The sequence below is a fragment of the Dicentrarchus labrax genome, unplaced genomic scaffold, assembly GCF_905237075.1.
Source record: "Dicentrarchus labrax unplaced genomic scaffold, dlabrax2021, whole genome shotgun sequence".
Lineage (NCBI taxonomy): Eukaryota > Metazoa > Chordata > Actinopteri > Moronidae > Dicentrarchus > Dicentrarchus labrax.
The window spans coordinates 5,123,171-5,140,868 of NW_026136717.1; the positions used below are offsets into that span (position 1 = coordinate 5,123,171).

At 41.2% G+C, this 17,698-nt stretch overlaps 1 protein-coding gene across 2 annotated transcripts; it reads right to left on the reverse strand.

Annotated features, from left to right (window-relative positions):
• Positions 1-334: 334 nt before the first annotated feature.
• nectin4a (nectin cell adhesion molecule 4a) lies at positions 335-17,372 on the reverse strand. Of its 2 annotated transcripts, XM_051428470.1 has the most exons (12): positions 16,967-17,371; positions 13,505-13,666; positions 12,688-12,882; positions 11,843-12,010; positions 10,666-10,944; positions 10,190-10,307; positions 6,409-6,563; positions 6,144-6,300; positions 5,656-5,731; positions 5,201-5,263; positions 2,669-2,860; positions 335-2,529 (listed from the first exon to the last, which is right to left on the reverse strand). In XM_051428470.1, the coding sequence occupies exons 3-12, from the start codon at positions 12,779-12,781 to the stop codon at positions 2,131-2,133; spliced, it is 1,701 nt and encodes a 566-aa protein (XP_051284430.1). In that variant the 5' UTR covers positions 12,782-12,882; positions 13,505-13,666; positions 16,967-17,371; the 3' UTR covers positions 335-2,130. The 2 variants fall into 2 exon arrangements, with proteins under 2 accessions (XP_051284430.1, XP_051284429.1); XM_051428469.1 differs by lacking the exon at positions 13,505-13,666 and having other exon boundaries at positions 16,967-17,372.
• Between the last annotated feature and the right edge of the window lie 326 nt (positions 17,373-17,698).

Consider the following 17,698-nt stretch of genomic DNA (forward strand, 5'->3'; position numbering starts at 1 on the left):
TGTAGACTACATTCTCCCATTGAGTTAAATTGGTTGCAGGTAAAGCGGGTCCACACTGGTCCATGGAATAACCCTGATAGTTGAAGAGTTTTTGCTAGAAATATTCAGCCCAGTTTACCTGATAACACAAACAGATACAGAGACTGTGCACCCAGAGAAGGAGCAACAGGTGGATTAATGGGGCCCACAGCTCATTTTTGCCCTCAGCAGTTTAGTCTGAGATAAACCTGCAAAAACCTCCACAGGAATCTCAACAGACAATTTCCTAGCAAACCAGAATAAGTATCAGTGTAAATCCAGACGATCCAGACAATAGTTTTTTACCCAAATGCTGTACATTTAGAAAAAACATGCACATTTATTTCAACCCATCAATACAAGCTGACACCCAGACATAGACTCAAAATAAATGAGATTCCAGGCACATGGCCAGGAAGATCATTTTCCAAAATCACAGTTGAATGCCGAGTCTACAGTATTGCAGTTTGTAGGATCATTCAGGCCACTGCACTTTCCAGCAGTACACATCAGGGGGCAATGTCTGCAACAAATACAACTCACGTACATTCAAACATAATACCATTCAACTGCTACTCTTACCTGTCGATGCCGGCAAATAACGTATTGAACGTTGCCTTTGCCACTAACTCTCCCAACATACTTTTAAACAGCATTTGTAACATTTTGATATCTTTTGACATTTGTGTTGGAAAAAGTAGTATCTATATATAGTATATACAGAAGGTAACATCAAACAAAGAACAATAATAATACTTCATATTTGCAAAAGCAAAAGTGATTTTTTTTTATATTTTCCCTTTGGCACATTGCTTCCCCTATCAGGGGTGTAACACAACCCAACAACACTCAGAACACATATAAACAAACATTTACAACCAATGGTCACAGATACAAATACATGCATGGTTTTGACACATTATTAAAAGTCTGTAACAATTCATGTCAAATTCCTCTTGGAAAGGCATCTTCCTGTCTTAGATGTTGAAAAAGTCCACAGTTGTGGCAGCTTACTGACTTTCCATCTGGGTCTCTAGTGTAAGAGTTCAGATGGATTCACAGAAGTAGCCATCAAGCGATATAATAACATGTAATACAAAAACAAAAAAAGGTGTGAAATTAAAAAGCATTTTACAAATATTTGGCAGCTTTTCCAGCTTTCATCTGCTGTGTATACATGTGAATACCGGAAGGAACACAACATATGCAATCCTCGCAATACAGGAGCAAAGTATATTGATTTTATGGGAACATATGGGAACTAGAAGATTCATTTGTTGGTATGATAATTGACCTGGAGTGAAGTGTTATAGAAATACATCAGAAAATATTTTTTTTGTTAAAGGAAATAATTTCCATATTTGTACAAATGTACAGATCATCGAATCAGAACATGTAAAGACACTATGTTTTGGCTGTATGAAGTCATTATCTGATCCAAACTGTCTCAGTGCTTAAGGCAAAGGCACAATGATAGGAAGACAATATGGAGGTATGCTTGTTGCAGGTGTGGCAAGAGAGGAACAAGCCCATGGTTTGGATCAGATCCCAAAACATGTTGTGTAAGAGAACTTAAAACAGGCACTGATACTGAACACCACTAAAGCAAAAATACACCCTCGGTACAGGGGTGTTGCAATCTACTTTTCTGATGTACCAACATTCCCACAGCTTCGTCTTCTTCTCCTGCATTTCCTGATTTCCTGCTGCACATGTGCTTTCAACATCCCCCACAAAAGGTAGGTCAATAATATATAGAGCAACAGATACTGTATTGCAAAATATAAACAAGGAATATCGTCTGTGATTAAACGCTGTAGTAGCTGCACTGGAAATATTGCGACGTTGTCTTTGCTTGTGTCAGTAATCCAGGGGATATACACAACGCCTTACGCAGAGATCCGGAAGTGTCCAAGAGATGCTTTGGAGTAGATTTTTTTCTTTAGAGACTTCTATTGCACCATGTTCCCGCACAATAAAGAAGATACAGCATTGTAGTCAAGGTGTAGATTTTTTCTGTGTTTTGACCAAACCTTGCCAGTGCATCCACATTTGAACCACCGCCAAGAACCAGAGCTTGTGAGTCTTGTAGTTTAACATGTTAGCTGCCTGCTAAACTATCTGGGCCTTGTGGATGAGGGAGGCATGGGGACTAACCACAGTGGGACTTGGTCGGGGCTTGGGTCTGAGAGTGCCGTTAGTCTGCTGATAGCGTAGTGTACTGTGAGCCTCAGACACCTGGGAGCTGTTGGTCTCACTGTCTTGGTCATCTGGATGCTCCTGACTGGCAGGACCCCCCAGGCCTTCATCCACTTCATCCTCATCATCTGTCACTGGTGGGTAGTTGCAGCTCATTGGGGGGTGCTGGTGACTCTTGGCGACACTTCCTGGCCGTGAAACCCCATCTGTTGGGATGATGGCGCTGCCGTTTAGCTGTCTTCTGACCATTTCAGTGGACTGTACCACCGGGAAGGCTGATGGCGTGAGAGGAGGGTGGAAACGAGTTTCCTGCTGCAAAGACACAAAGCAGACACATGTCTTAATTGCATCATCATCATCAGGTAAGTATGCAAAGGTGAATAAGCTGGGTGAGATGCATTCTGCTATTTGGTGAAATCAGGCTTTGACTTGCCCAGAAATACACACTTACCAACGACATACTGCTGTTTCTCACATATGACTCCACTCTGAGTCGGTTCTCTTCGTCTCTGTCCAGAAGTCTCTCTCTCCCCCTCCGCGAGTTGTTGTGCAGGACTGGTCTGCCCAGGTAATCATACGCTCCCACTCCTCCTCCCCTCCCACCTGAGATAGTAGATCGGCTGTCACGGCAGTGAGCCTGATCCTGTCAGTGCAGGAAAAGATACTGTTCAGTATTCACACGTAAACTGATCAGGTGCACAGATTTGTACTTTTTCATGTTTTTTGAACCCTTAAATTAAACTGAAGAGAACTGAAGAGTATTCCCAAATCATGCTGAGATAATTAAAGTAAAAGTTCACATTTTGGGAGGTATTCTTATTTGCTTTCTCACAGAGAGTTAGATTGATACCACTCTTGAACCTGTGTGCCAAACATAAAGCTACAGCCAGCATGGGTTCATTTAGCTTAAAACGAAGACTGGAAATGGGGGGAAATGGCTAGCCTGGCTCTGTCAAAAGGTAACAAAATCCACCTACCAGCAGTTATATCAGTTATATCTGGTGTGGTTAATCCGTAAAAAAAACAGAAGTGTAAAAATGACACGTTGTAGTTCTAGAGAAAGACAATTTCTTGGCTGAGTGCAGTGACTTCCTGGTATCAGTATTCTCATTTTAGCAAGAGAATAAGTTGATGATTGACATTAACTTAATGGTGAAATCATCCTTTCTGTTAAATGAAAATTCTGTCACCCCATTGGCAGATTTATTTAGTTATTTTAAGAAATACACCATTTTAAAACATAGTTTTTTCTGCTGTTGTTGGCAAGCTGAATGGTAGTGACAACTCTAGGGGCCCTTATAAAAACATGGGGGCCCTTGAATCACCTTGGTAGCCAAATGGTTACAGCGCATGCAGCATGGTCACATGGTTGTAACTGTCACCTGTTTGATTCCAAGCATTGACCTTTGTTGCATACCCCTCTCCCCAAACATAATTTTGGAAAATATAATATATGTATAATGTATAATATATATATATATATATATATATATATATATATAGCAGACAACCTGGAGGGACAAGCCCCTACATGGCACGTACCACCGCCAAATTGAAGAAGTGGCTGATATCGAGAAGACCTACCAATGGCTGGAAAAGGCTGGACTCAGAGACAGCACAGAGGCACTGATCATGGCAGCACAAGAACAGGCCCTAGGTACAAGAGCCATAGAGGCCAAGATCTACAAGAGTAGATCTGACCCAAGGTGCAGACTATGCAAAGATGCCCCTGAGACAGTCCAGCACATAGTAGCAGGGTGTAAGATGCTAGCCGGGTAAACGTACATGGAGAGACACAACCAAGTGGCTGGAATAGTGTACAGGAACATCTGTACCCAGTATGGAATAGAAGTACCCAAATCCCAATGGGCCGCACCACAGAAGGTGGCTGAGAACAACACGGCTAAGGTGCTGTGGGACTTCAGCTTCCAGACTGACAAACAGGTCCTGGCCAACCAACCAGACATAGTGGTGGTAGACAAGGAGCAGAAGAAGGCGGTGGTGATAGATGTGGCCATACCAGCAGACGCCAACATCAGAAAGAAGGAACACAAAAAGGTTGAAAAGTACCAAGGGTTGAAAGAACAGCTGGAACAGATGTGGAAGGTCAAGGCGAGCGTGGTCCCCGTGGTAGTACTCGGGGCAGTGACCCCCAAACTGGGGGAGTGGCTCCAACAGATCCCAGGAACAACAGAACAGAAGCCTCAGTCCAGAAGAGCGCAGTCCTAGGAACAGCTAAGATACTGCGCAGAACCCTCAAACTCCCAGGCCTCTGGTAGAGGACCCAAGGTTGAGGGTGACACAGATACCACCCCAAGAGGGTGAGAGAGAAGTTTTAAGTTTTTATATATATATATATATATATATGTAATTAACTAAACTGTAAAACCCCAACTTGTAGCTTTTCACTTTCACTAGTTATTTGAATAAATAAACAAGATATAACATAATAATAATATATTATTAGTGAGTTTTAGAGATGGAGGCGGTCTGGCGGATTGTGTTACCTTGGGACAGAACCAGGCTAGCTGTTTCCCCTGTATCCAGTCTACATACTTAGCTAAACTAACTGGCTGCTGGCTCTAGCTTCATTTAACAGACAGGTAAGTAGGCAAGTGTTTCTCCCAAAATATCAACTATTCCTTGAAGCACCCTTTAGGATCCATAGAAAGGAAAGTGTTTTAAGAAATTGAAAAAAGCCATACTGTAGAAACAAAATGTCCCAAGAAAAAAGAGCAAAAAAGAAGCTTAAAGGTCTTCACCAATATAAGGTGTTGTTATTATTATTCATATTATTCATATTATTCATATTATTATTATTATTATTATTAATATGATTATTATTATTCATATTATTTGAGATGCACTACATTCAGAATTGAAATGTTGAAGCTCAGAACTTAGCCGCCTGGCATCTGGACAGTAAAGCCTCAGTCCCCGGCCCTGGCCCTGCATGCAGAGTTAGACAGATACGTAGACTGACCCCAAGCGACGACAGGCTGGTCCTTATGGTTCCCTCCACCCTCAGAGGGATGTTTTCTTCTGTCTGAAATGAAAAGAAACAGGCTTGATTAAATGTGGACCAACTCAATCATCCTAAACCCTAAAAAAACACTGTGCTCTTGCAAAATGTCCTAACCCAGTCACTTGTTTCCTTGGAAAGACAAACAAAGTAGGTCAAACAAATCCACAACTAACTGACACACGTGGTTATGACACAGTATTAGGTATTCATCACAGTCAATTTCTAAGTAAGAATCCTTTAATAAATGATTGTGTGAAACATATGGGACCAGCTGTCTCATTGATCAACAGTGTCAGAGTCTCGCAGTCGGAATCAGGTCATGCAGACAGAGGAGAAAACAGAGAAGAGGAAAGAGGAAGGTGCTGCAGAAGGACAGTATGTTCGATGTGAAAAGAATAATTCAGTAATAGTACCGCTCCTCTGGCATCTGTGCTGATAGAATTCATCCTCCTGAAAGAAGCCTGCCTGGAGAGAGTGCTTATTTCCTCCCTGAGAAACAAGAGAGAAACAAAGAGAAATCTATCTAAATTATTGAAGAAAATGACTCCCACTGTGAATTATGTGTATCTTTTGAGCATTTTACGTTTTAATATAGTTCACACTTCATATTTGTAATTTATTATTTAGTTTTCATGCATATTTTCTTTTCATTGTCCTTCCTTGTTTTATTTTGCACATCCTGCACACACACTCATCTATTAACGGAATTTTAAACTTTCCACTCCTCTCATTCTACTTAACACGCTCCACTGTTGTAACTGTCAGTTATAATATGCTTAAGAGCCCTGATTTGTTCCGTTCTCAGTTATTCTTATTGGCTCAGTCTTCCCCCCGCGGAGATCATTACACTTTTATCTCATCTTATCTCATCTTAATTAAACATCACGTTATCTCAGCATACTTCTTCTCAGTCAGCTCCTTCTCCAGTTTCTTGTTCTTGCGTTTGTGGTGGCAAGTGATGGTGATGATGACGATGAGCATCAAGATCAGCAGCCCGCCAGCCGCGGCCCCCACAATGATCATCAGCATGTTCTCAATATATTCGGGCTCCGGGGATTCTGTGAAGAGGAGAGTCAGTAGGGAAGCAGGATTAGATGGATGTATACATCTTTTTACAGTATTATGACAAGTCTTTAGTACGTGATGCTGACACTGCTGTCATATACCTGCCACACTAACTTCCACCTCCACCTTGCTTACTCCCACTTCATTCTTCGCCACACACTGGTAGGTGCCTCTGTCTGTCGCGTTTAGGGGTCTCGCAAAAGCTAGCGTTCCATTGGGGTGAGGGATCACACCTTTCGGCAACTGTCCATTCACTCTGCAAACAGACCGAACCAAAGTTACATCACAGTGCATTTAGATTAACTCATGTACCTGGATGTGTAATCTGGGTTAAGTGGTAATAAGTTCCTAATTTTTTAGAAATGTTGTCAACATCTTCAGAAATTGAGTTTCTGCACTATATTTTAAAGATTATCTTAAACTGTTGTCAGAATTGAAACCTGTGGCAACTTAAGATCACGCAAGAATCCATCTTTTCAAACTTCAAGCTACCCATTGTATCCAAACACAGTGAAGCGAACCAATGAGGGAATGAGGAACTACCGGCAGCTGCGACATGAGCTAGGGACGAGGTGTAATGTCGGGTGTATGAGAAGTGACTGAAAACAACAGTGGCAGCTGCTAAAAAGGTTAGTGTGGATGCTGCTTCCAGCTTTGGTAAGAGTTTGTCTACGTCACATGGTTCATTGATCTTATTGGTTGGACTCTGCCCATGATAGACAGTGATACACAGATGGTTCATCCAATGACCTGCCAAGTGTTTTTTGAAAGTGCTGCCACTTTTCCAAGCTGTTTCCAACGATAACTTCCTAGATGATTCTGTGTAATAAATGGGCCGCAATCACGTCACCTGATCACACAATGGAGGTGAAATTAGCAATTGTGGAAAACATGATTCTCTCGGTTGCCCTACACCTGCTGCTACTGCTTTACAAAAGTTTCTCTAACAAGAACAAGTTGTCCCGTATGACACACGCTGCTTCCAAAATCACTAGTCTCCCAACCCCAAACCTCCCTGATCTCAATAACAGAACCATCATTCGCATGCCACTCACTTTAGCATATGACCCTGGATACCCCCTCAACCTACTTTTCACTCTACACCAACTCAGTCACAGATACAAGACACTCAGATGGAAAAGGGCATGTTTTAGCAGAGGTTTTGTCGCCTCTTTAGCTGTGCTAAATTCCATAGCACACTAGGCTTTCTGAAAATAAATAAATGCATTTATGTTGTTGTGCGTAAATGTACATTTGTTTCTGTGGAAACAAATAAAATGTATATATCTATAATCTATCATGTTTACCAAATGCTCTAGCCAGTCTTTATTTTTGAGCTTTCATATGACACATTTACATGTTTTCACACATCGTCCTGCAATGTGGTTGTACTTCCTGCTGAGGTGCAAAATACAGTGAAGTTGACAGTGACAAATGACGTGCTCTCTGAAGAGATATCATTCAATCTAAAAATACCCTCAACCCACTCTCCTAAGAAATATAGAAAACCATTCAGTAAAAAGAAAAAATACATAACCCCCTTTTTTATGTGATCTCGTCTCATTTGAGCACAGTCCCTCAAAGTTTCTGTAAGTGGTGCAGTTTTCTTTGTTCACACATTTTATCTTTCTATTTCAAACTAACAGGAATATATATAAAATATTCCTTTAACTTTAAGGAGGTTGTCTCTTTTTTACATTCTGTTTACCAGTATCTAAATACTGTCCCTCAGTTGTTTGGAACCACCATGTAGTTCCTGGCAGTGTGACTCAGGGAAATTGTTTTCGATGAGCAACACTGTCCAGGGTGTTGCCTCACTGTTGTTTTGAGTGCATTTGATTTAATCTGTTTGAACAGACTTGACCTTACTGTCTGCCTATTGCTGTGAACATTATCAACCCACATTGCCCCAGAAATACTGGGTGTATTTATTATTATAATAACACATGCAGAGAAACTTGAGTTTCTATTCACAGAGGCTAAACTAACCTCCATATATTGCACAGTGCACAGTTATAGCAGGAAAAAGGAACTGTCAGTTTTGTGTTTGCAGTAGACACCTTCATGATAACATCTCACACAAATCCACACATTCTGCTTCCTCTTCCTCTTTTCGCCGCCCCTTGGTTCACACCAACCCGTCTGCCTACCTGCCCCCACTATATTTCACCTCTCTCCTTATCAGGACTGCTCATCCCTTTCCCTTTTTCTTTTCATCCCCCTCTTCCTCCCTCCTTCGTGTGAAACTGTCTCATCTGTCTGCTCTCTGCACAAGCCGCAACACGACACTGTGACACCAGCTATTACTTCACCTGCCGCCTTTTATTGACAGAGCCAACAGGTTTGCCCGCTACTGCAGCCACTGCACATTTGTGTGTGTGTGTGTGTGTGTGTGTGTGTGTGTGTGTGTGTGTGTGTGTGTGTTCATGTGAAATGGGTATATGAGTAAGGTAAGGAGAGGTTGATTGTAACTGGAGATTGTGAGTGCTGACTTGGTTCTGTGTGTGTGTGTTAATGAGTGTGTATGCTTGTATGGCGTGTGTCTGGTAAGCCTTACTCAAAAACTATTCCAAAGGTGTGTTCCTGTGACTAACAGCAAGTAATGTACATCATCATCTGGAAAAACAACTCAGATCGAAAGAAACCTCACCAAACAGTTTACTTACATTTCTTTACCTTTTAGAAGTACCTACGCTCCATCTGTGTCTAAAGAATTTCACCCTTGGGGCCTAACTGTCACTTCTCATAATGCGATGGGAGCCATTCCTCTACCAGTCACTTTTTGTGGCCCACATTTTTCATTTTTATTCCAGCCAAACTCTATACCACACCCTGAGAATATCTTTATGTGCCAAAGTAAATAGCTTGAAGATGACACCCGGCGACCGAAGCAGAAGAAGTCAAGCGTTTGAGTCAAACCCTCATCTGGGATTACATCTGTATTTTAAATGACACACGCAACATTTGAATCCGTTTCCATTCAGGCAGCAGAATCAAGAGGTGACAATGCCAGGGCCTGTTTAGTTAAGTCATGTGGAAAGGGTGGAGATCTACCCCCCACCCCCACACACGCTATGAAAAGTTATTTCAGCTGAGTATATAAGCGGCCAGCCAGCGTAACTACATTTGTTCAAAGACTCGATTATAGTATGACTGACTCAACATAACTTGATAACTAGACAATCATTTTGATAAACCTCAAATATTAAAGGTGCCCTTTGCAGTTTTCTTATAAACAAACAAAAGTTATGTTTACTTTTAGACTTTCTCACTGAAATGCATTGTGTGTATCCTTGGGGTCTATCAACCATTATGAGTGCATTTTCTTCCTAATTAAAGATTTGCACAGCCGATTTTTTTGAGCATTCCATATTGTGAATTGTTTTCATCCACGTTCACTGGCCAGCAGTCATCTTCACTGCTGTTTCTGGGCACATTGCTACGTTTTTTGTGTATTAAGTGTCGACCAGTGGAATACTGTGACAAAATAGAGACCCACTCTTTGCTCAACTTTGCTCTACTAGGGCAAAAAAAATCCACTGAGTAACACAGATGCTCAAATATACAGTATTTAAGCAGTTACTACTCAAATGTGCATGATAGTCTTCATCATGGTCAGCATAATTTAAATCTGACCTGTGACAGTGAAATTACTAGCATAACTGCATGAGTAACTGTAAATTGTTACTTTGGCCCCTGAGGATGACCTGAGCGCCACCTCACTAAACATCCCATTTGCACTCTTGACTGGTGAAACCATAGCAAAATAATTAGTATAATTACTCCCTTTAAGTTATGAGAAAAGTAACAGTGACCAGACACATCAGACAGTTACTCACACGAGTACCAGACAGCCAGAGAGGGAGGCGGGTCCTACTGTACCTGATCCAGGTGAAATTCTGTGGTTTGGGGTTTCCTTCACTCACGCACCTCAGGGCAGCATTATTCAAACCCACGTACCAGTCTTTACTGTTGCCAGATATCTTTGCCTCTGGAGGATCTGTGAGGGGGAAAACCAGGATCACTTCCATAATAAACCAATTTATATATTATAGAATATATTATTATATATTTTTATTTATAGGTACTGAAAGTCCAACTGTGTAGTACAGAAAGGAAAGTGAGGAGTTAAAGTGATACAGTAGTGATACAGCTGTGAAGTCCATTTCTGCTTTGAAGAAATGCTGACAGTAATAAAAACAGGAAGTAAAGCACTGAAAGAGGTTGTTGAAACAAGTTTTTCTTAGATGTTTGCTTGTTCTTTGCATGTTTTGAATGTGTCCGTGTTTTGGCCAAGAGTTTGCTTTCTGGTTTTCATCGTGTAACACTGCCTCTGTATGATTCTGATGAATACTCACAGTGCACCACCAGGTTGTTTCTGAGCCGACGAGGGCTCTTTGAAGTTGGATGCCACACCAGACAGTCCAGCTTCTTGCCATTCATGCTCCTCAGGGGGTGCAGGGAGTAGTGCAAGGAGACCACCCCATTGTTGGAGGATCGACTAGTGGACTGGCCGTTCAGGTCAGAGTCCCAGGAGAGGCGAGGAGGTGGGCGGGCTACAGAGCGACAGGAAGCAGCCTGCCTGTAGGACTGTCCCTCCACCAGAATAACAGGGTCCAGGGAGGAGATAGGAATGGCTGGAGGGGGGGATTGTTACAATGTTTGATCAGAGTTAAGATAATGATGAGAAGTCAACACACTTAACAGGTAGTGAGACATATAATCTTTAAAGAGATCTTTAAAAGCCCTGTTAACATATTTTGTGAATTAAGAGAACAGTTTTGTTTATTTCACATGAGAGATTTCTTTTTGTATTTTTGCTTTTCTCTCTGGTTTGTAGTGGGCGGGGCTAAATTGGAGAAAGGCAATGTCACATATTATTTCCATGCACCAATCATAGTTTAGCAGGCCACTGTCAATCAAATCTGATAAAACCCTATCCACACAGTCCTGATAAAGCAGACTACCTGAGTTTACTTGATTGTTTGATTGTTGATTGTTGCTTATTTAGTCAAAAAGTCAAGTTTTGAATGCTATAGAAAATTACACAAGATGTAAACATTTACATACCCTTTGAACTACTTTAAGCTATAGTTAACTTGTTATTAATAAAATGATCAAGTAGTATTTGCACTATAGTTTGCTGCTAATTAGTAATTGACATAATGCAGACATGGTTGAAATGCCAACAAGGACAGTCAACAGGTCATTTTTACCCATCACAATCAACTCTGGCAGAAAAATGTTTTAATTTGATTTATACTAGCTTGCTACATAGTCTGGTTCCTCTACTCAATGGACAGATTCTGGTCCAAATCTGGATCAAAATATACAGTTTAATCTGTAATAAAAAACGAGGATACTGATAATATGAAATCACATTGTGGTTCCTGGACTGGAGTGTGCCAAATACTTAACGTGTGAAAAACTACTGACAAATAAAATGTTGGGTAAGTATGAAGCTATTATCATGTATCACTACATTATTAGTCATGTAGTAAACTAATCTTTTACTACTGTATGGGAGAGACTCACTCCACACAATGAGTGACATCTCTGTGTCAAAGTTTCCTGAGGGGAAGGTACTGATGTGGCAGATGTATTTCCCCTCATCCGAGACTTCTGTGTTCGCGATGACCAGAGACGAGTCCGCGATGGGGTCGCTGCTTTTAAAGCGCACACGTTGAAGCCATGTTCCAAATGCTGTAGACAGAGAGGCAGTAGAAAAGGGAAAGAGACAGACAGTAAGGAAGGGAGAGAGTTGAAGGATCATGTGAGGAAGGATGTGACACAAAAAATTAAGTCCAACAAGTTTAAAACAGACCTCAGGGTTTCTTTTGTCACTTTCAGTTCCATGCACATGCCTCCACCCTTGCTTGAAATTGCAATTACATTGTGGGGGCTTAGCTCACGGTCTTGCCCAGCATGTCTCACACTCACAGTGGGTTTAAGCTGCAATTCCCTATATCACAACAAATCAACCTAAAGAGACAAAACCAAAAATACACAGTGCAAAGACCAGAGCCTTGCCATCCCTGAAATATTCCTGTGATATCACAGAAAATTTGTCAGTGTCTCTCACAGTCCACAGTTCATTTAACACTTTTAGATAGTTGTGAACACTTGCCTCAAAGCTCTATTAGTTCTATGAGTGGAGGAATAAAAGTCTCCAACCAACACTTGTCAACTGAAACTGATACATCAACTTGTAATTCCACAAGAAAGTCTGCCTGGTGCTAAGAGTGATAAGAAGACATTTCTCACGTCGAGGAAAGGGGAAGTTATTCAGTGTGATGATATTCTTTTGAAGCTTGTGGCAGACGATGTGACGTGACCTAAGGAAAAAAAAACACTAGAGCTTGATCATGATGACAACTGACCTTCCTGGTCATTACTGTTTGCAGTGATGATCTGCTCCTTTGTGGCGTCAGGTTCCTCCTTAAACCAGGTGACCTGCACCACCACACCATCCATGGCTGGCTGGTAGCGGCAGGGCAGGACGGTCTCGTCTTCTGCCAAGGATTGTATGAGATCGTCCTTAGGGAGATCCACAAAGTCTCCCTGTACCACTGTAACTAAAAGAGGAAAGCGGCAGATAAGTAAATACATCTGACTGTTCAAGCAATAAAAAACATGTAGAGAAAAGGGACAACCAACCTTTTCAGAGATCACGCTGGTTAAATAATAAATTATATTTCAACGTGCGACCCAGTGACCCTGAGATCAACCCAGCTCTGGGGCCGCTGCTCTGAGCAGAGATTGATTTTTGACCTACAACCTGAACCTGCAGTTACAATTACAATAGCTCTAGGAGAAAGAGGTCAGGATTTCACCTCATTTGCTAATTTACACATTTTTTACCCAAAGAAAACAGCTCATCTCGGTAATTTGCTGACTTAGCCATGCAGGAAGAAGCTAATATTGCCAAATGTTGTGCACTTGCCAAAAGAATGCAGTCTCATTTTGGTCCTAGCATCATCTGTTTAGCTAACTTGTGCTCTGAATAATTTGTGGTTTTGTATTTTCCAGCGGACATCAATACTGTTACATTAAACAAACTCTCATTGTTTCTTCCTGTAAATGCAATTCACTTAATTAATAATGACGAGTGTTACATTTGAAGTTAAAGACAATACAGATGTGATAATGAAAAACAGCATCCACAGAGTGCCCCCAGTTTATTCAAGATTGACTTACTTTGACATTGTGAGTGTCTTTTTTGCAGAGATTTAGAAGACAGCAACTAACTTCTTGCAATGTCAAAGTATTGTATATAAAAGACCAATGTGTAGAAGTCAGTGGCATCTATTGGTGTAGTTGCAGATTACAAGCCCCTCGTCTCACACTGTTGTTCCATGCCTGTAAAAGAAACTATGCTTGCTGTGAAACTCTCGAAAAAATGTGACAGGCCCTAAGTAGAGCCAGTGTTGGGTTTGTTCGTTCTGGGCTACTGTAGAAACATGGTATTTCAACATGGCAGACTCCCTCTGTAGATAAAAACAGCTTATTCTAAGCTAACAAAAATACAACAATTCTTATATTCAGGTGATTATACACTAATGACAACATACCTGTAAATATTATATTCCATTTTCTGCCAATAGAGTCTCCTAAATGTTACACACTGGACCTTTAATATAGGGTTTATAATGTTTACGACTGGACCAAAGTTTCAACCCATGTTTTCATGAGCTAAAGTCGCACAATGTTCTGCACTTGGATCAAAAAGGCTAAATGTCTATAGAAGGAATCAAGTAATAATATCACAGTGGGGTTTAAAGAGTCCACACCGAGTGAAGACAGAAAAGGAGGAGAGAGAAAACAGGTTGTCTATCAGAAGAGCTAAGTACCCGTGAAGATATGTTGCTTAACTAGTTGCTCGAGACAAGTTTTCAAAGCAAACTTACAGTGGGTTACCTCAGTGTCTGGACAGAGTGAGACATTCAACAAGGCCTGAGGAAACATATGGGACATAAAACAGTCAACACACACTGTGTATTGAGCGTCTCACACTGTCACGCTGCAACACAACAAACCACAAAAAACTTGCACGAATCTCTCGTTTTTCTACATCTGCCCGTCTGTTTGCAGATCAAATTTGCTAATCCGTTTGATGTAGGCAAACTACACAATGTGTCACCCTATCTTCTGCTGTCATCCAGCACTCACAAAATGTAATGTTTGCCACCTAAATGCCTGAACAGGTGAATAATAATGACAATGTGCTATTATATTGCTGCTCTTGGCCCCGGGCTTGTGTTGCTGGTGATTGATTTACTGTCAGAAGGAGTAGTTTCCTGATGCCGATGACCCTGTTGAGAAAACTGCTTGCATAGGAAATGAACTGCAGCAAACAGATAACTCATTGCTAATGATATATCAATTCACAACATTGTGGACCATGTGTGTCTAAGCTACAATACAGATGGCCTTTTCCTTAGTTGCCCTTAAAATAGCATTATCAGAAAAAAATCACCTCTTTATCTGTTCTCTCATGTCTAACAGTTTCACTATTGTATGATCAAGTTGTGACTTGTTAACATGTAGAATTTGCTTAAAGTGTCAGTATTGTGTGTGTGTGTGTGTGTGTGTGTGTGTGTGTGTGTGTGTGTGTGTGTGTGCGTGTGTGTGTGTGTAAGTGTCAAGTGTAAGTGTCGTGCAAGTAGTGGCAGAATTGTAACAAGAAAACTACAGTGCGGCCATGCTAACAGCTCTGTGACACTGTAGGCACAGCAATATTGTGAGCTAAATGCTAATGTCAGCATACTGTTTAGTGGTCTAATGTTAACCAGGTTCACCATCTTAGTTAGGTTTGTTAGCATGCACTTGCTCATTAGCACTAACCACAGTACAGCTGAGGCTGATAGGATTGTGAGTCAGTTTCAGGTCATAAACCAAACTAAAGTTTATTTTATGAAATTATTTTTAGTGCTGATTTGCTGATTGCAACGCCCTCACCTTACCCTCCCTTTCCAAGCATGTAAGAGAAACTACGCTGGCCTTGAAACTCATATTTGAATTGTCCATTGTAGGTCACTGAAGAAAAATGGAGGACTCAATAAAAGAGGACCTGCTCCCTCTGTAGATAAAACAGCTCATTCTAGGGTAACAAGCTCACCACAATTCTTGTTTTCAGGTGATTATACACTAATGAAAACTTACCTATAAAGATTATACCCCATTTCTGCCAATAGATCCTCCTACACACTGGACCTTTAAGCCATTGCAAAATTCAATACAATTCATCCTAAGGGGGGACATGAATGTCTGTATCAAATCCATGGCCCATAGTTGTTGAGACACTGCTAAAAGCACACTTGTGTACCTTATGGGGGTGCTAGAGAAAACAGGGGATCAGGGGATTTCCAAAGTTACAACTTTAGTCTGGACTAAAGTAATGGTAGGACAGACTGACAGATCATCTGATATTACCATCTATATGCTGCTGGCAAGGCTAGTAAAAAAAATAGAAGTCAAGTTACAGAGCCTGAACATAGGTTTTATATGTGAACTTGAAAAAACATTCTGGTACAGTAGTTTCCTTTAGTCTCACAAAGTTGCTGTTAATATAGTGTCTGTTTCATGTGTGAACAGAACATGATTCTGTAGATAACACCGATTTCCACTAAACCAAGCAGTCACCCAAGAAAGGTAGTTTTGTAAGGGAGCATAAGTTCACAGCCTTTACAGGTGTTGATTCAATACCTGATGTGGGAATCTGTTCAGATATGTCAGCAGGTAGGATATGATTCATTCATTTACCATCAGACGTGATGAGTGTGCTCTGCAGACAGGTGTGTTTTTCCGTGAGTGTGTGTGTTTGTGTGTGTTTGTCACCCAGACATTTAAGCCTACTGTGGAATCTGCCTGTTCTGCATTACTGGCATAACACTGGCATAACCTATCCTGACGTTCTGTAAAGGATAGAAAATGTTTTAATGCTGCGCTCTTATTTATCATTGACATTGGGTAAGTATTCGCATTTGGTACATACATTCCAGACCTTACCTGTTTGGTAAGTAATGGGCGTACACTGGTTAATGCATCATGATACATTGTATTATACTGTACACAAATTCAGGCTTAAGCAACACACACGCACTCACAAGGAGGGTCCTCTGAATCAGACAGGAGGAGGGGGAATTGATCAACAGCAACCTGTTTTTCCTGAAATATCAGACAGCGCCACAAGTGTTTTCTTGAACAGCGCTACTCCAGCTCAGTCTATCCCTGAGAAAAGCTGGCCACCTGCCCACAGTTTACAGAACCCAGCCTAATGAATATGCATGACATACTGTAGGCGAGCTATTAGACAGCTTTCATAATGAAGAACAACTAAAGGTCACTTCTACAGTCTAAAGTATTTTCTTAAAAAACTGATGTTCTTCCAAACTTTACCACATAGATATTCAGTCTGTCACAATGGCAGTATGAGCAGGTCTACCAGACAGTATAAACGTATTGTAGGGCTATTACTGAACTACACATCAAATAGTCCACAAAAGTCACTACGTCCTAATTGTTGAATGAAAACAGTAAGGCCCTCAAATAACATCATGTCTGACACCAGACAAAGACACAAACATACTGTAAAGTCTTAAAAGAATGCCATAGATGTATGATAACACTTTGGACAGACTCCATGTAAAGCCTTCTTACCAAAGATCCTGAGGACAAAGAGACACAGAGAGAGCGCGTTCAGCAGAGATGTCATTCTCCTCGGGAGTTACTGTTTCTGCGCTGTAATAAAGCTCATCAGTCCAGGTAATAGTCTCCTAAATGACAGGCATGCATGAAGCACTGAGACAGACTCATGCCTCGAGCTGCCGGATCATCCTTGGTGGGTTTTTTTGTTATGTCCAGAACCAGATCCCTTCCAAAATGCAGCTGAATAAACTCAGTCCTTGTGAAAAGTGTAAATCCTCTCAGTTTGGTTAGGTGTTGGTTTGTCAAGCACACGCCATCATGTTTGCCCTTAAGAAAAAAGAAGGCGCAGCTTTACCTGTTTGGGATACACCTGTTTGTGCTACACCTCTATTTCTCTCTCTCTCTCTCTCTCTCTCTCTCTCTCTCTCTCTCTCTCTCTCTCTCTCTCTCACTCACACACACACACACACACACACACACACACACACACACACAACTGGCCACAAACACATACGCACACACGCAGATACACACACACACACACTAAAAGTCACCTTTCCGGTTTGGTTAAGGCAACATGACAGTTATTTTCTCGTCTTTACTTGCTCTGCTCAGAGGAGAGGCAGCTGAAAAGCATGCAATGGGGAGCCAGTTTAAACTGTGTCCAAATGACGCAGACCGAATATTATAATAGGCTACTATACTAGGCTGAAAATAAAAGGTGCCTCCTCCCATTGGGAAAAA

Bases quoted from the DNA above. Each gene is read 5' to 3' on its own strand.
- nectin4a (XM_051428469.1), bottom strand. From the start codon at position 17,021: ATGACATCTCTGCTGAACGCGCTCTCTCTGTGTCTCTTTGTCCTCAGG. The intron at 10,945-11,842 runs GTGAGTCTCTCC...CCCCCCCTCCAG, and splicing joins GATGTCACTCATTGTGTGGA to CCATTCCTATCTCCTCCCTG. The intron at 6,301-6,408 runs GTATATGACAGC...TCCTCTTCACAG, and splicing joins GGTGGAAGTTAGTGTGGCAG to AATCCCCGGAGCCCGAATAT.